Source organism: Cupressus sempervirens, chromosome 8 (genome assembly GCF_028749045.1).
Source record: "Cupressus sempervirens isolate cs-2001-9-10 chromosome 8, ASM2874904v1, whole genome shotgun sequence".
Taxonomy (NCBI): domain Eukaryota; kingdom Viridiplantae; phylum Streptophyta; class Pinopsida; order Cupressales; family Cupressaceae; genus Cupressus; species Cupressus sempervirens.
Window position 1 is genome coordinate 42,099,604 of NC_143125.1, and position 20,063 is coordinate 42,119,666.

A 20,063-nucleotide genomic window follows, 5' to 3' on the forward strand; every position below is an offset into this window, starting at 1 on the left:
ATATGCAGGTACAGTACCAGCCGCAAACCCAAAGCATAACATATTGACTCAGCCCCGTAACGCTTTCAAATTTCTGAAAGCCATTTAAAATATAATTTGTGGACAGCGCCCATCTGCAAACATGAATGGAGAACTATCTAGCTCGGGTATTGGTGAAGACAAAATACAAATCCATGGACATGTAACGAGGAATGCAAGCAGCTCCTGAGATTGCCCCTGATTTGTTTGACATAATGCCAAGATAAAAAAAGGTGGTGGGCACAAACATAACATATAGAGTGCATTATCATTTTTGAGCTAGTGGGGTAGAGATAGTCTAAAGCAAAGCGAACTGAGCCTACGGATTGCTTAAAGTATTTGTGTCACCTGTTCATTCTATCGCCAGATCTCAACCTTGAAGGTGCCGACAGGGAAGGCTTCTTAAGAACTTTCATGGTGGAATATGTGCAAGACTTGAGATGGCTCTTAACTTATTTGACAAAATGCCCAAATTAAAAAGAAAGGGTGATGAGCATGAACATGACATATAGAGTGCTAGGGAAGCACGCAAAATGTTTGACAAAATGAAATGCTCGTTCATAACCTGTAGCCATGGAAGCCTCACTGATTACGTCACTCAAATTTAGCTGGAAATAAAGAGTGTAGTGCGGGGTTGAAGACATCCACCATATTTGAAAGAAAAATTGGAAATCAAACCATGAAGTACAAGTACCAGAGGCCGGATTATGCTCTTGTTTTAAGAAGTATGCTTCCAGATATCAGTGATACTATTTTAGGAAGTATCTGCCTTCAAGACTTCTGGTCATCTCTTGTAAATGAAGAAAAGACTCCATTAGCTAGAAAAATATTGGAAAGTGGCTTGGCTCAAGCAGGCAGACATCCCATTTCCGTACAATGCCCAGAATTAGTGTTGGAGTGCATGAAGGCTTATCATCCCAACACTAGAGAAATTCTTTCACCGAACAATGAAGCAATTGTCCGTCTAGACCCCGCCTCTATTGCTATCATTTTTCGATTGCCCACTAGGATGCAATATGCCAGCATTAACCTGAGAACTGCCAAGGAATATTTTACTGCCAATCAAACCCAATGTTTAAATACTATGGCAAGATCATGGTTCTTCCAACCAAGAAGAGAAAAATCTCAATTAGGCAAATCCATTCACAGATCATCACTGAAAGAAGATGTGGCGAACATGGTAACTTTGTTGAGCAGGATCGTTGGTCTTTGGGATTCACACGAGTTCGAAGGTTGGATGTTTCTATTCATTAATATGGTCTGTGAAGGAAAACAATACATTGATTGGGCTGAAATTATTAGCGACTCATTGCATAGACAGCTCATGGGACTTCAAGAAAATGACTACTTTTATATGACTTCATACCTTTTCTATGCTATTGCAAGCACTAAAAGTTGGCCAGGACTTAACTGGCAGGGCGTTTATGATGACGCAACCATCATTTATAATCATCTTCCTCAAATTCAGTATGATAATAGCCTACACCATTTCAGAAGAGTGAATGATGCGTTCACCATGCTAACTGTAAGAGAAATTCAGGGGAACATTGGACTCAAGATTTCACCAGAAGCAGCGATGAAAGTACAAAAATATGGAAGTGTTTTTATACAATTTTCGGAGTTTACTTATATCCGGCTAGCTGCCTATGATGGATGTCCGCTGATGTTACCTAGATTTGTTGATGATAAACTAGTCTTAATTGAAATGTGCAGGCAAATTAGTCAAATCAATAAACTTTGCAGGAACAGGAGGATAGATGAAATAGCTTTTCCTATCGGCATCGGATACTATAGTTGTGACACTGCATCAGATGCCAGGAACATTGAAAGATCTATTGCCACAATAAATTTGCATCCTTACATGATGCGTTTCCCTTATGAAAGTAAGGGCTATGTAGTGAATGAATTAAAGTTAAATCCCAGTCTTGGTCACTTCCCGGCTCTAGAAGACTTTTGGGAGGATTGTGAAAATGACTTCGAAGTCAGGAAGAGAGATTGGATGCGGCTTACAGTATGACAAGTAATAGACTTCAAGTTAGACATTGATGTGACAGGCGTAGATGATGATGAGGTTTCTTTGGTCGATCCTTACTATTATGAAAAAACTGAATTGCTAGAGCTCCATCCTATTGATTGGTCAATTCCTAAATTGAAAAGCTTGAAGGAGAGGTCTTCCTATGTTCTTAAAAGAACAAGAGACTGGATCAGTAAAGTCAGAACCGAAAAGAAACTGGTGAATCTCAAAATATAGAGAGGAGAAATAATATAGGGGAATCGTCTCAGATGGCGATAGAGGCAACTTCTAGTGAGACGACACAACAACTGGATATAGGTGCTCAAGATCAGGAAGAAGATTTGAATCAGCTAGATAGGTTTACAGTCAAAAGAAAAAGGACAAGAATGAAAGGTAGAATGAATCAAGAATGGAATGAATCCAGTGAAAAAGATCAAAGAACTCCTCAAATTGCTGAATCACATGTCCCTGTTACATCCCCTCATGATACAGTGATTCCTAATTTTAGTCTCCCTCCTCTTGATATGTCAATAATAGACATCACACAGTTAGATAACCCATTATCTAATTCAGAAGACTTAATGATGGTTGTTGAAAATGTAACAAGTGACATACAAGCTTCAAAAATTACACATTTGTGGTTCCAGGATAGTCTTCAAAAGAGGAAGAAAGTTGTACAAATGGTTCCACCTCCATTTGATATGATCTCTAGCATTCTTCAGAAGCCTCCTAAGGTGAAAAAGACCAAGGTGATGTCCAGGTTAGCTATTGATAAAACTTCAGGCAATTTGTGTGTGGAATTAGCCAAACCTATAGTTGAAAAGAATCTTGATGAAGCATCTGAATTAGATTTCATTCTAGAAAAGGTTGACCTTGGTCCTTCTAATGTGGAAAGAGAGTTTCAAAATTTTGAACTGATTGCCACTCAGATGTTGCAAAGGGCGAAGAAAGAGAAAAGAGCCAAAGAGCAACTCAAAGAACAAGTTCAGATGATGACAACTTATATTAATTCAATCAGTGATCCTTCTAATACCCAAGTCGTGGTCACTCCACCGGTTCTAACAGGTCTTGATGGTATTTTAGATCATACTGTTGTTCAAAGAATCGGCCAACAAAAGTCACATAGTATGATGATCGAGGCTTGGATAAATAGGATGATAGAAGATGCTTCAAAACTTATAACTGGAGTGAAAGAGATATATGGGAAAGCCATCACGCAGATACAGGAAATTTTTGAGGAGCTAGAAAATAGAAAAGAACAAAAATCCAACTGGCAAAAAGTAGCTGATGAATTAAAATAAATGGCCAAGCTGGATGTGAGCACCCTACTTCTTGAGAAAATTATTGCTGATCCAAGTGACAATCAAATACGTATCTGGAGTAAAGGTGTTGGTTGGAAGGTGATAAACATCAGCAAAGGGATCACTAAGTTCAAAAAGCTAATAGCTTCTTTGGAGCAACTAAAAATAAAGAGTACAGTTGAATTAATCTCTACTATCACAGGTGGGGTGCTGGTAAGTGATCTTCAGCATGTTGATTGTCAGTTTCTCCTTGATTCCTTTAATGTTCAGATTCATTCAGAAATAGAGAACCGTGTATCAGATGCTAAAACTATGATGAAGCTTAGCCTGGTTGTAGTCACGCTGGGAGATTGTAACATTTCAGCCTATCAAAAGGAGTCAGAAGAAATTCAAGATAGATACTTCAGAACCAAACTCAGGATGGAAAATGTGTTCATTCCAAACTATGAATCAATAATGATCACCTAGATGCTTATAGGGCTTTTCAAGATAGATCAATTGTGTCCGAGTAGATAGAATTAGTAGCTAGAAGAATCAGTGATTGTATATGGAAATATCTTTAGGAACTCTAGCTAAAGTTTTGTTTTTACAAGTTTCCTTGTATAGGTTAATTTTCTTGAGGTTAATTAACCTTCCAAAATTACATATTTTGGAGGTGGTTATTAACCATGAAGAGGTAGTTATTAACCTCTATGTCTATATAAGGACACCTTTTGGCTTTGTAAAGGGACTTTTTGGTTTTAAAAATAAGGGAACACTATGCTGAAATTTTGATTGAGGGATAAATTTTGGAAAGTATGCACACTTTTTATCTCTAAAATCAAAAAATCTCTATTGCTTTCTTGGTGCAAGGAAATGAAATGAGATGTGCTTTGGGTTTCTTATTTTAAAATCAAAATTGTTATACACTATAGTAGACATTATCATGGTGCTATGCAAGTGTTTACAAATGATAATGAATGTGCTTAATAATATAGGTTGCTTTCAAGTGTAGTTCTTGAGCACCTCTGTTATCGATCTTGTTAACCACAGAAGGTTGTGAGGGCGTGTAGTGCATTCGTCTTCCACGACTTTGTCTTGAACTTTGAAGTTTTAGATTCTTTAATCGAAAAACCTTTTAAAAATTATATCATACAAGGGAGCTGCCCCTCAAAACGCAGAGGAAGGCCGCATACCAAGGGCCTATCCAACTGTTGTGAATGGTTTGCCACACATTCTGTTGGGCAATTCTACTGTGACAAATCTGTTTACCAACATATATAAAACTAATCATACAACATAATCAATTAAGTATTTATTTTTAGTTACTATTTTAGTTAAATTTTCTTATTTAAGAAAATTATTAATATAATAATTAAAACTTTGTCAATTAATTTCTTAGTCTTAATTTTAATATCAATACATTACAAGTATTATTTTTAAATTTTTTTTAAAAAATTTTAAATTATACTTATAATTTGTTAATTATAAATTCTCTATTTTAATCTTCACAATTAAATTATTTATCCTTTTATACTAATATTTGAATTATATTAAATTAAATTTATTTAATAATATATAAAAATAATAATTTATATTTAATAATATTAATACATATACAATTTATTATTATGCAAGTACATGCCACTACGACACTTGTTAATTGTTGATATTGTATTTTAAAGATTGCTATATTTTTATCCTTATTTTACATCATATTTTGCCCATCTCATTTATATTTTGTTAAATTTTATCTTGTTAATGACAACTTAAAATGTTGCATGTTATTATTGAATTTGTTTTTGTCAATATTTTTTGGATTAGAAGACAAATATAAACTTTTAAAAAGTTGGACCTATAATTCAATTATGAGAACTTAAAAAATTGAACTAATCAAAAATAATAATTTTAAATATTAAAACTTGAAATTATAATAAAAACAAAAATTAGATTGATACATTTAATAAATAAATTTTTTAATTCAGACATACATAAAAATTTATTTTAAAAAAAAATCTTATAAATGACTCTTAAATTAGAAAAATAAAAATTTACAATATATATTTTAACAAGCTATTATAGAATTTCAATTTCTTAAATGAAATCATATATTTTTAAAATAATAATATTATAAGACAATTTTGATTGGAAAATGAAAAATTATTCTATAGTCACTTTAGGTGAATAGTGAAAGCAAAAAAATGTTATTTGTGGAATTTTTTTTGAGATAAAATGCATATGTGTGAAAGTAAGATATTATAAATTTTAATTTCTTAAATGAAATCATAATTTTTTAATATTATAAAGTTTTGAAAAATAAAAACTTACTTAGGAAAGTATAAAATGTACTCACTTAATTATAAAGCAACAAATTTTGACATGCATTTAGTTCTAAAACTAAAAAAAGTAAAATTTACCAAAAGTACTCGCTTTCACTTATAGCAAGCACGGAGTATTATGAGGGATCATACGGAGGCAGAACCGGTCCGGTACGGGGGAGACGGAAGGAAGACGGAGACGGCATGGCATACCCAGCCAGTCGAAATAACTGGCTGGGTAGCCGTTGCCCCCAGCCTAATTCATTCAATAGACTGGATTCCTGACCTCTGTATAAACTCTCTGTCAAATCTCAAAAAAACTCTCAGAGACTATTAGGTAAAGTACATATAGCAGAAATTCAAAATGAACTACTAATTTTAATCTCATCCACGGACTTAATCAGTCTAGCGGTCAAGACTGTTTGATCTCGTGGAGGAGATTAAAACTAATCCACTGAAAATGAGAAATCTTTATGTATTCTGCCCTTTCAATTGTCAAATGTGCAGTCTGGATATCTTACAGACAATTGTAAACCCCAACAGAGGGTATGAGGGATCTGTAAATTGCAATGGAGGAAGTAGCAGCAGACGCCCTTGTATTTCCTCTCTTAGCACAAGGTCACATCATTCCCTTCATGCGCCTCTGTGAACATCTCTCCTCAAAGAATCTCAACATCGTCTTTCTCACAAGCTCTCTCAATGCAAATCGTCTCAGGGCGAATCGAAGCCCTTCTTCATCCGTCCCAGTGATGGACATCCCGCTGCCGCCCGTAGAGGGCCTGCCTTCTGGCGCAGAAAACACTGATCAACTGAAACCCTCACAAGTTCAAACCCTCTTCACTGCGATACAACAAATGGAGCCCTCTTTCAGACAGATCGTGGCTCGCTTGAAGCCGAAGTGCTTCATAGCTGATTTCAGTCCCCTTTTCTTGCCCGCCGTGGTGGATGAATTGAAAATCCCCGTCTTCTACTACGCCACCATGGGCGCTTACAGCTTGTCAATAATGCGTGCCCTAATCAGAAGCTTGCCTCTGCCGTCAGACGAAGTGGCTGCATTTCCTCTTCCGGATCTGCCGAAATCGATTTTGTTAGAAGATTCTGATCTTCTTCCTCCTTACCGCAGGGCTGGTCGGACTGCATTTCCGCACGGATTTCTCTCCACGGTGTTCGAGCGGCTAGGGCTCTGCGGGGGGCTTGTGATAAACACATTTGAAGAGATGGAGAGCGAGTTTTTGGATCATCTGAGAAGCGTTTTTAGAGTTCCTGTGTGGAGCGTTGGCCCGATCTTAAACTGCCTGTCGGGCGGTCTGAGCGAGATCGGTGTGGAAGAGTGGTTGGATCGTCCGGCAGCCGGATCGGTGCTCTATGTTAACTTTGGCAGTGAAATTGTGCTTTCGAGGCAATAAATTCATGAGGTTGCTGCCGGATTAGAGGCCAGCGGGCACTGTTTCCTATGGTCGGTGAAGAAATCGGTGGGCATGGTGGATGATCATGATGTGCACGATTTCAATCTACTTTCCCTCGGCTTTCAAGAGCGCACAGCTGACAGGGGTGTTCTAATCTTCGGTTGGGCTCCACAACAGGTAAGACATTATTCATACAGAGATATTATGTTTCTATTGCTTCTGTATATTTCATACAGAGACATGACGTTTCTATGGTTTTTTTATGGGAGCTATACAGAAGTATACAATATTATGTCTTTAGTAGTATATACTCGAGTACCTGTTAAAAACTATTATATTTGACGAATTTTTTTCTTTCTATTTTGGATCTCTCCTTATTTGACTGAGATCAAGTTTGTAGATTGAGAACAAATATGGTTTCGTTTGGTGCGAAACTTTTTTGTTCCTTTTAGTCCCTCAATAGATCTCCTACTCTAAACGTTTAGGACATATGAGATCTACTACTATTTAGATTTATCTAAACTGAGCTGCCATTAGTGCAAGCTCTCTTCTTTCTGATGATGCAAAAAACAAATGCAATCAAATTCAGAAACAAGAAATGATATTGACTTTTCAGATACAATTATCAAGTGCTGGAACAAGAAATAATACTGAGTCGCCCCTCAAAGTTCATATCTGTCACCATGAATTGTTCCTTCAATACACTAGATTGAACCAACACTTGAGAAACAAGATACGTGAATTGAATGCAAATTAGATGTCTTTAAATAGTAGCACGTAAACAAGATTCCAAATTTTCTGTACAGTGCAATTATGAAGCCCTTTCTTTTCATTTCAGGAGCTTGTTTTAGCTCTAGATTATCTTATGCATAGCTTCCATGGCTCGAGGAATTTATCATCTTGATTGGCATAGCAAATACATGCACTTTCTTTTTCTCATCCATCACTCAAGCGACAGTTTGTTGATTGTTATGCAACAGGCCATTTTGAGCCATCCTTCAATAGGTGGCTTCTTAAGCCACTGCGGGTGGAATTCTACTTTAGAGAGTGTAAGCAATGGAGTCCCCATTCTGGCCTGGCCGTTTCAGCATGACTAGCCCTTTGTGAAGAAGCTTCTGGTAGAGGAAGTGTGCATGGAAGAGGAGGTCAAGAGAGATGATTTAGAAAATGGGGTTTTTGTTGTGAAGAGTGCAGAAGTGGAGAGGGCTGTGAAATTAATAATGGGAGAAGAGAAGGGAAGAGATACGAGGAGAAGGGCAAGCAAATTGAAAGCAGCAGCACTAGAGGCTGTAGGAGAAGGTGGAAGTTCTAATTCCAATCTAGAGAGTTTTGCATCCCTCGTCCAAAACATCCATTCCAAGTAATCCTCCTTATGGATTGTCTAAGGTGAGTCCAGATGGTGGGTTTGATTAATTCTTCTATTGCAATAAAGAAGGAGAATCTTTTTTTAAGTAGCAGTGAGCACATGAGACCTCTCGATACACCTCAAATGGCAGACACTCTATTAGAATTTTTTTTGAAAAGTCAGAAAAAGCAATGTAAAGGAAGTGCATTTTCGTGGCCACGAGCAGCACTCTATGCCATTCTTGAACATTATATGGTTTTAACTCATTCAAATGTAAGGTTTCATTAATACAAATAAAATTTATATTTCTCTATTTTTAGTGCCCGTCAAGACAGAGAAGTGTTGCGGGAGGGCCGCCTTCTAATAATATAGATTTATCTAACAATATTATTTTTACTTTCTTCTTGAATTTGATATGAGGTTTTGATATTGACTAGGTAAGAATAAAAAAAAATTAAAAGATGCAATCCACAATAGCAATATATAAAGTTGAAATGTAGGTGGGTTTTGATCACGTGTTCCTATTTCAGTTTATCACCATTCTTGAAAATATGGTTGAAAATGAGAATTGATTGTTTTAAGTTTTAATTATATAAAATATTATAAATAATTGTTCATGTAATGGGTTTTGTCTTTTTTATTAAATATTTTTTTCTAATTTTATTGACTAATGAGAAGTGATGATTTTCAATTTCATTTTATAAATTAATTAAAATTAAAATTATAATCATGTTGTGTTTGAGTTAAATTATTTAGATAAAATAATTAGTAACTTTCACTATGTATTTTTCCCAAAGATTTGAATTTTTAATTATACATATATTCTTTAATTAATTATCTTCATAAAAGAAATTATACTTTAAATTAAATTAAAATTATTAAATTGAAGTTGTTTAAAATAAAGTTTTTTATTAATATTTTATTTTAACTCACAATACTCATTCACTACATTTTTATATATGTATAAGTTTTAAAAACAAGGTTGCCGAACAACTAAGTTCTTCAAAAAATTGGTAGGTTTGTATGAAGTTTATTTAGAGTTTGAAAGTGTAAAATAACTGATGGTTGAAATGTTGACTTTAGTTTAAAAAATCAAACCAAATATTATGTAAATTTAAACAAATAGATACTATGTTTTAGAAAATGAAATTTGAAAATTTAAACATATTAATATATATATTTGATTTATTTTAATTTAAAAGAGACAATACTATTTTATTTATATAAAATTAATAGATATTAATATATTTTAAAAAAAATTCATTAGAGAAGATTCAAAATAAGAGACTATCTAAATATAAAAATAGATAATATATTTAATAGATAGGTAATTTATTTTTATTTAAAAGAGACAATAACCTTTAATTTATTTAAAAATTATATATATATATATATATATATTAGAAAAATTAAATTCAAGTTCAAATTTATAATTTAATATTCTCATCAATGTACAACTTTTAATGTACAATTTTGAACTTCAATAATATTATAATTAAAAATAGTAATTATGTTACTTTCACATTTAAAAATATTCAATCTTAACTATGATATATTTAAAATTTAAGAGTAATACAAGAGATATCATTGGTCCACACAATAATATTATTTTGATTCAAATAAAATAGTTAAACTTTAGTTCCAAGAAATTTTGCTTATTTTTTAAACCAGTCAAATGGACAAAAATTAGTTTTATAAATTAATAAAGTTTATAAATTAATTCTTTTTCATCTAACTTTATTAAACTGCAAAATATAATATTGTTAAAAATATTTATAAAGTTTGATTGATTTAAACAATATGGTTTAATCACTAGATAGATTCTCATCGATGTCTACAGGAACTAACAAACACAATATAAATCTAATTTGGTGAAATGAATTTTATTAAATTAATAAATTTTAATATTATTTATATTTGTATGATATTTTAATATTATTTTAAAAAAATATTATTGAAACTATTTCACAATTTATACATTCAATTGGATATAATTTTTTTGGATGGTCAATATAATATAAAGTTTAAAAAAATGGTTTATTTTCATGAAAGATAATGTGAAATTTGATAGTATTTGATGAATATTATATTTTTGTAAATTTTTTTTATAATAAAATTTATTAATTTCAAATCAAATTTATTTTATTGATAGTACATTTACATATTTTTATTCAAAGAAAAGTGTATTAATAATAGATATCATTATTTATACCCATAAAAATTTTATATATATAATTATAATGATAAGATTTTATGTTTTTTTAAATTGCAATTGTTTTTAGTAACATGATGTTTTTTCAATATATATTTTTCTTCTGTACCTATTCTTTTTCTCTTATCTTTATCATTTTTATTTTTTCATATTAATTCATATATTTCAAAAAAACTATACTTTAATTTATTTAGATGAATTTATATTTAAAAAATAATTTTACTACCAAAAGCATCTATCGATTTATGTTGCAAGCACAAAAGCATGCAATTGCTAGTTATTTGAATCAGACACAAGGGTGCGAATCTATTCCCATTAATGTCAAAGTTAAGAATTCAATTGCGATGTTTTTGAGAATAAATTTAGCTAAATCTATTTCCTAGCTTAACATAGGGGTCACTAATTTGAGGCATTTTGAAATAGAAATAATTGAAGCTTCTTTAACCACCCTTCAGGGGCATCCCATCTAAGATTTCCATTAATAATATTTTTTTGTTCCAAAACCATTGTATTAACATCAATTCTAACATGCTTAGCATTAAGTTCTATTACCCAAGCAAATTACATAGAGTTTAATTATGTTAATTAATTAGAAAGAGAGAGAAAAATCCTCAAAAAAAAATCAAACTTTCTCTCTCCACGTACTAAAACCTTTAGAGAGAAGTACGAGGTTTGAGTTAGAGTTTCATTCCCCTTTTCACAACCCTATCTCTCCACGTACTTTTCTCTCTCCATGTACTCAAACCTCTTAGAGAGAAGTACATGGTTTGAGTTTTCTCTCTCTCTTCCAACCTTTCTCTCTCCACATACTAGCCATACTCTCTCTCCTCGTACTCAAACTATTTGCCCTAATCTTAACCTAGAGGTTTCAATAACCCAACTTGAACTCTTATCTTCAAGAGAATAGAATGCCATTCATAGTGCAGGAGAAGAAAATGGTTAATGAGTGCATTCATAACACATGCAGGCTGCATCATTTTGACAGGATTGCTGAAATCAACGAGCTACCGTAATTAATGTTTTCAAGACATTCATGAAGCAAAGTTGTTGACAATACCATTATCACAACATATTTGACTGAATTGGAAAACCAAATAAATTCTTTTTTGCATGATCCTATTGTTGGAATTCTCATGACAGAGATGATCAATAGATTGCACTCAAGGAAGGATAGAATGCCAATGAAGAAGTTTAGGGTATACTGGAATGATGTATAAAATAGAAAATATGGAATAATAATGGTAGATTGGACACAAGGATATCTCCTTAGGCTACGTTGCATATCAACCTGCCAACTTGATTGATATTCACAACCTTTAAATTTCCTCACAAATACATGGGTTTCAAATACGCCAAAAAGCCAAAGCGTGGACTATTTTTGAAAATCAGAGGAAACACATCCAAAGCCTTATTCTAGCCCACAAGATACTACACGGTGTTAAGAAATTGATGATTCTTTCTTGTGATGAGTTCAGTACTTCAACTGTGTGAAGGTTTGAATATTAACTCGTCAAGAATGACAAAGCACGTGGATTGTTTGACAGAATGCCAAACCTAAATATGTCCATAATCATTTGGTGTAAACTATTAAGTATCCACCATAAAACTAGGTCTCCCTGTATATGTGATGTTTGTGCCATGGTAAGCACATTTGTAGAGTCCAGATCGAGCATTGTGACAAGACAAAAGAGTATCAATGGAAAGACCTAGTTGATGGTCTTGGGTTTAGATGAAATGTGAAAATGGAAAATGGCTAAGGCTCTAACCCATGTTATCTTTGGTTCCTATAATGGTTTTCTACATAATAGAAAGGATAAATGGATCATCTGAGCCAAATGTTTGATCCCATGTGAGTAGAACCGTTTGAAATGCCAATTGGTCATGATTTATTCATGGGACATCTGACAATTGTGCGACATAATGCTTCTACACTTTATGAAGGAAATTCATTCCCCCAAATGAGTGGACAATGAATACACAATCCAACATAAGGGAATAATATGTGAACCACTATCAGTGGTACCAACCCAACATGTGTAATAAGTTATGAGAGTGGTAATAAAAAAGTGATAAAGAATTCCTCAAGCAATACTGTTGACATCGCAGAGAAATAACTAAAGTAATTGAAATAATGCTTCAATAAGATGTGGCTTGGGCCATGATAAAAGCTTTCGAACATCACAATAGAATATTCATACAATTTTGTATCAATTATGGCAGTTGTAGCTCTCATAGTGGCAACTGACACTACAGTATTGCAACCAATGCCATGACATAGACGAACAACAATATTTGATGTGACCAAAATGGGTGGAGTGGCAGAGGATGCTAACACCACCATGGCTATTGGCAAACATTTTTCTATGGCTAGTCATGAAATCATCTATGGTATTGTGCATTATTGGATAGAATTCTTTCAAGGAAATGAGGACTTGTAATATACAAATATCAGTTCAAAATTACCTTGTCTAATCTATTTGGAAGAATGTTTCATAAGGTTAGTTATGAGCTATGAGTATGATTCTATACTCCTGTGTTCCTCCAGTCATTCAAGGTTTAATGAAGAGATCAATTTAATGGCTCCAATGACATGCAATTTAAGGTTAAAGTGAAGGAGTGCATATGAATCATTGTCAAACTACAGAACAAATATTCAGTCATCTATTGCAGTTGAAAGTGTCATAGTTGACATGTAATCAGAATATAGAAGCATATGGGAGAGCACACATGCAGTCAATATGCATAGCATAGACATGAACTTTAGTATCGATAGAGGTACCATCTTTCCTACCCGAGTCATAGTGGAAGCACTCAAATGATGTTTAGGGAGCTGTTGGAGGACCTTTATAAAGAACCACATTTGAAAAAGCTCAAGAAAGTAATTATGCTGAGTTTTTGATCAAATTCTACCATGCAACAAGTATTTAAATGAGCTCGTCCAAGGAATCATCCAATATGATTAATGTCATAGAAGACTACCTCAGTAAAATCAACATTGTGGTCTCTTCTCTGAAGTAGAATTTTAATTACCTTATAGTGAAAAGTGACCTATGTCACTTATTGTAACTGCAGTTAGGATCTAGACTTTTAGTGATACAAGTTAGAGTTAGAGTTAGTTTTCAAATGCATGCCAAATTCAAAACTCTAACTTTTGAGGTAGTTACAAACCTGAAAAGTTGGTTAATCTAGGATTGGCTATAAATTCCTAAAAATCAATGTAATAAGGGACTTTTTGGACTTGGATACAGGGAACACTTATGCTCTGATAACAAAGCAATTTTTGGAAAGTGTGTACAATTGTTGTTTTTGTGTAATCAGTTATTTCTTTCTTTCTTAGTGCAAGAAATAAAAGGAAGTACATTTGGCATTCTCTCTCCAAGGAATCTGAATTGTTAAAGTGTTGATTCATCAGTGATTACTTTCATGGTATGATGTGAGTATTTGTGGATGGTTGAATTAGCATTCTGTTGGTGAAAGTTCTTAAGCGTAGCCCTTGATAGCTCTCATTAATAGTTTACATCATTTTTATGAAAATGTTGAAGGTGTGTGGTGCATTCGCTATCAATGGTTTTCCTTTTTATTTCCTAAGTTCTTCTCATCTATATTGAAAAATCACAAATTTCATCTTACGAGGGAGCTACCCCTCTAAACGCAGAGGAAGGCCAAATATTCAAAGGCCTATCCAACTGTTGTGAACGGTTTGCCACACATTCCATTGGGAAAATTCTATTGTGACAAATCTGTTTACCAACAAGTTCACATGAAATTTCATTGCTAAAGAACTCATGGAAACTATTCAATTTGCAGAATGTATTGATAAGGAAAAGCCATTAAACTGCCAAGAGCTCTAGTATCCAAAATACAAGTGGTGCCAAGAAATCTCATTCAAATGTTGAGATAGATATCACATTTAACCAAGGGTTTTAATATTTGTGTTTACATTGGCATGGATATAGACTTCAGGATTTTTGCTCCTTCAGTCTTTTACACTACAATGACCATCCACATGTCCAATTAGAGCATACATATGACATTGAAACAAACATTTGGCAATTAGGGTTCATAGGTGGTAGTCAACAAAAGAGTTTTCTGCATAAACTAATGGAAATACTTTTTATTTATCGTTAACTTTTAAGTATTGATAAATATTTTTATTGTAGCCCAATTACATTCTAAAGATAATATTTACAAACCTTATTTGTAATGTTTTTAGGGCATAAGTCACTCATTGTTTAAATTTAAACAAGAATGATTTTATTGGGATTCAAGTTGGTGGCAAAACTTTCGTAGCAAGCAATGCAAGAGAACGTAAGATTTCAGTGATTTTCACACAGAAAATGGGAGCCGCAGATCATATTTGGAAAAAATAGAGGGCTTTGATGGCACCAATTTTGTAAGAGGCTACACATTACTAAGAAAAACAACTAGCATTTAGGGCTTGCTTTTGGACATTATGAAGCAAAACAAATGACATTTAGGGCTTATTTTTGAGATGCAAAGGAGACATGCAATTCTTGGGAACTTATGGCACACATAATTTTAGGTGAGGGTTAGAGAAGATAGATGCATTATCTCTTGGACCACTTTCCTTCACTGAGGAGGAGGATGTTTGCCATATAACATTCCAACAATGGGGTATGCAAAGTCATGAAATAAAATCTTTCAGGTTTTATTGGTGGCTACATCAATAATCTTTAATTAATGAACAGGTGACCTTTTGGTTCTTTTATTGACATAAATTTTTGTAAGAATTTTAGTATTTTTATAAAGAGCAACACATTTTGTCTTCTATTTGAATTGGGTTATAGATTCTAGAGGTAAAAAATAGGGCATCTTAGAAAAGTAGCAATATTGTTTTCCTGTAATTTATACTTGCCTATGGTTTGTATTGCAGTTAGCAAAACTATAAAAAAAACTAGCAATGTTTTGGTTGTGCTAATTGATTTAGACAACATAAATAAATTGTAGTGTTTTGGCGTTGCTATTTAATTTGGATACTATCAAATATTTTTTGGGCTTTGTCTAATTTTGGCCTCTTCTTCACAATTTCTAGATCTACTTGCTAGGATTGACTACCATAAGCTTATTATTAATATTCAGGCCTTATCTAATATACTAAAATAATTGGGTTACGTTACCTTCAAATATCTTTGTGATTCATTCGGATGGAATTTATTATGAGATTTCGAATATGGAAAAATTGATATGATGAAGAGTTGGCTACTTCATATTTTTACCATTCTTTTAAACTTGTATACTTTATTTCATGTACAACTTTTTTTATAGTGTTATCCTTTTTTAACTAATGCTAGGAATGTACAAGCATTAGTAAAGTAAATTTTTGGATATAAAAAATGTAACACCCTACTAGGGAACCCAAGAGAAATTCATGTATTATGTCACTAAGGTTGCTAAACAATTTTTTGTTTTGAAAGATTAAAAAAAAATCAAGAGATAAACATATAAATTTTATTAAGATCAAATCTGACAAGTAAACAAAGTCCATGTCATAAAATAACCATATGTATCAAATCACATGAAAGAATATACATGTACATAAGATCACATGGCATAACCAAAATGCATACCCATCCTCTGTACATGTTGTAGGGTATAAAATGCTAAAAGAATATACATCATAATAAGATACAACCTCTCGTAGAATCTCAAATAATCAAAGTACAATATACCAAAATATGACCATAAATCATAATAACAAGATAAAGAGAATAGAACAATTGCACAAGGTGCATCCAGAATCAACATCCAACTATTAGATCTCAATGGTATAAGAAACACTACCACCCAACCTCATGGAAGCTTAATGACTCACTCCCACCATGCTAAAGAGGTAATTTCAAGTACCAAACAGATAATAATCCAAAAGTCATAACAAGAATTTAGGTCAAGGAATCTTGATAGCAATCTATCTCAAAGGTACCATGAACAAAAGTAACATCTAATCCCAAAGGCAAAAAAGACATGCAAGAGACCTAATATGCATGTAGGTAAGTGTCATCACATGAGTGAACTCTAATGTTACCCTAATAGTCTCTTAGGACCCCGACCCCCTAGTGACTCTATGTGGCATTAGTATTCTTTCTTATAGAAAAAGCATATTAACAAGGCAAGATCACATCCAAGCATCCTCTCTATTCCCATCCTAGCTTGTACTAGCACTCAAGGCATGGACGAGGTAACACACTATCTCTTATTAATTCATTTTAACCCCATCAATGAAATGTTATCACTTATTACTACAACTTACAATGGGTTACGTAGGCAACCTTTTAATAGCTTTGACCTCTATTGCAAGCCACTGCCCAACACACATATAGATAACCTACCCTAAGCTCATAAAAGTATATCTCAAAAAATCACAATAATCACATCAATCTTATACAAGCAATTGGAAAGCACCAATAGATAACCAATCAAAATCTCATAGGTTACACCAAGAAAATCACAATACATGAGCTTACAGGAAAAAATCATGACTAAACAACACCACATAAAAGAATAATGAAAAAAATCACTTCTCAAGTCTCTAGTAAACAATCCTATTTGGTCGAACTACTAGGTTTCCCCAAAACCCATCACAAGATAAAAACACAAAATTTCAGTAGGCATTTAAAAAAGTGTAGTTAATCAACTGCTTTAGTTTTTGATATAATTTCATAGAATCTGATTGGAGTAAAGTTCAAGCTTTCATTTTGCTACAATTATCCAATTGATAGTTTTGAATTTTTTAATCACAAAATAAGTTTCACTCTTTTTTTCTAATAAACCAAGAATCCACACTTCCAATGTATAGAACAAAGTTAATAATCTATTAGTTTTACCCCCAAAGATTAATACTTTCTTACATAGAAAATTTCTTGATTTAAACATTACATATAACTCATCTTTAAAATATCAAAGAATATTTATTTAAATTAACATTAAATAGAAATAATATTTAGAAATATATTAAATTCAATTTTAATTCACTAAATTTAACTACCCTTCCAAATTAATTAAATGCTTAAATTAAAACTAAAATTCATTACTAATATATATATATATATATATATATATATATATATATATATATATATATATATATATATATATATATATATATATATATATATATATATATATATATATATATATTTTAAAAAATAATAATTTTAAAAAAATTAATAACTTCCATTTGCCATAATATGGGTGAATGCACCAAGTTGTGGTGCCAAAAAGATGATACACAACCAAAATTTCTAAATTTCTAAAAGTGCGCACACACTTTTTAAAAATTCTATAAATGGGCTACACATGGTTCCCTTTTTTCATTTTGCTAGTACCTTCTTTCCCCTCAAAAACACACACACGATTTGTGGAAGTTGAAGAATTTTCTCACTCTCCTCCTCAAAATGCCTCCTCATTGCTAGAGATCAAGATCCAGATTGTCAAGTATGTTTTCTACATTTCTTTTTCCATTGTTTTGTATGTTTTTAAAGTTTTGCTTCAAATTTGTTTATTTATTTAAAATGCATTTGGTTTCTTATTAGGAAATGCGAATAATCAACGGCCAAATCCCCAGCCCAATCAACAAAATCAAAATGAAAACCCTCCACAGGATCAAAATCAAAATCCTCTACAAGAAGAGCAAGAAATTTTTCAATCTCCACTAATTGAAAGACCTCTTGGCACCCAAGACAATATAATGAATGAAATAGAAAGAGGGAAAAATGAATTAGAAGCAATCATTGGTAGGTTGAAAGCTTGCGGAAAAACTAATCCTATGAGAGCATAGTTGGAATCCTCCCTTGAGTTCATTATGAGCCATGTAGCTTCTGTTAGTGGTCAATTGGATATTTGGTGTGTTAAGAGAGGAGAAAAAAGAAGATATTATGTAAAAAAATTATCCTATAAAGATGTAAGAAAAAAGGACATAGAATAAGGTAGCATTTGCGCATTGTTTAAAAAGCCTAGAGAACAAGACACTGTTAAACATACAACTAAAAGGTTCCCCATCCATTGGTGCATATATGATGATATTAGAAATAAATTTTGGGATAAATGGTGGATGGTCTTTGATGCCCCTCCTTGCAATAATCACAAGGTTCCAATGTACTTCATAAAGAAATTGTATTGTGAATTTGTCCTTGGGGAGATCCCCAATTATTTTGATATGTTAGATTCTCAGGGTAGAGGTTGGGAGCATGCCATGATCCTAATATAGTTAGGGTGCTTTTTGTCAATCCATAGGGTGAGCATGTAATTATTCCTTCACTTGTGAAGGAACATGTAGAGACTAGTACTGTAGGGACTATCAATGCTTTGAAATAGACCCTCATTCATTGTACTAGTCCATTAGTTGAGGAGGAGCCTTCTTTGTGTCATAGTCACATGTGTACGTCATGTGGATCCTTATGCACGTTTGACAATCATGTTCAAGACACTATGGATAATGGGTTAGTCATTGATGAGTTCCTAAGTGACACATTTGGCATTGACACATAGGTAAATTACAATTATAATAAACTAATTTGATCACATTTTGTATGTGCAGTGAATGACTAATTAATTAGCATGTCTTGACATTGTTCAAAATTCAGGGTAAGAGTGTTGATGACCCGAGTACAGATTCTCTGGCCCTATTTTACATCCCATAAATGAGTCAAGAGGTATGTATCAATTTAATCATTTAAATTAATACAAATATTTATTAAGTAATCATATGAAGGATTGATAATTTATTATTATTATCCATGTGCATTAGTTCTCTTTTGGATCATCAACATTCACAAGGGACTCTGAGCCTAGGAATGATACAAGCTTTGTAGAGAGTATGTGCAGGATCATGGTGTGCCAAAAAGTGGCGATGTGAAAAAAATAGATTTTGAAAATGTCTAAAAGCATTTCAAAATTTGCTTTGACTTTTTTCCACCCATCCTGATACCAAAGCAAAAAATTTAGGACCAAGCCTTTTTGGGTATCTAATTTCATATTAGATACTTGAAAACTATTACATTGATTTTAAAAAAAAAAACCCAAGAGCTCTTTTCACATTGCATTTTTTTGGTTTGAGTGTTGACCTACATTCGGGTATCCGATTTCAGAACGAGTATACAATAAGGGTAAGTTTTTGTTTTGTTTTTTAAAAGTTTTAAATGAATATTATTATAAATTAGTTATTTTTAATTGAATTTGTTAAACATTAGGTTTTTTTAATAGAAATTGTTGAAATTTAGGTTTTTTTTATAGAAATTATGTTTTGCAAATTAATAGGTATGGCTGACCCAAATGATGATACTAAGGCAAGAAACAATGTTCCTCATAACCCTCCACCAAATGATCCAATACCTCTTGAAAACTATCCACCAAATGGTCCCCTACCCCCTCAAAACCCTCCTTGAATTGAAGATTTGATATTTGAAAATCTTGTCGAATTGAGGGTTTTGCAAACCATATATAATACTATACTT

General features: G+C 32.7%; 1 protein-coding gene across 1 annotated transcript; it reads left to right on the plus strand.

Annotated features, from left to right (window-relative positions):
• Positions 1-5,763: 5,763 nt before the first annotated feature.
• On the plus strand, positions 5,764-8,694 carry LOC149541483 (anthocyanidin-3-O-glucoside rhamnosyltransferase-like). The gene is made up of 2 exons (XM_089796737.1): positions 5,764-7,213; positions 8,017-8,694. The coding sequence occupies exon 1, from the start codon at positions 6,200-6,202 to the stop codon at positions 7,034-7,036; it is 837 nt and encodes a 278-aa protein (XP_089652863.1). The 5' UTR covers positions 5,764-6,199; the 3' UTR covers positions 7,037-7,213; positions 8,017-8,694.
• The last annotated feature ends 11,369 nt before the right edge of the window (positions 8,695-20,063 follow it).

Coding starts and splice junctions, on each gene's coding strand:
- LOC149541483 (XM_089796737.1), top strand. CDS start 6,200: ATGGAGGAAGTAGCAGCAGACGCCCTTGTATTTCCTCTCTTAGCACAA.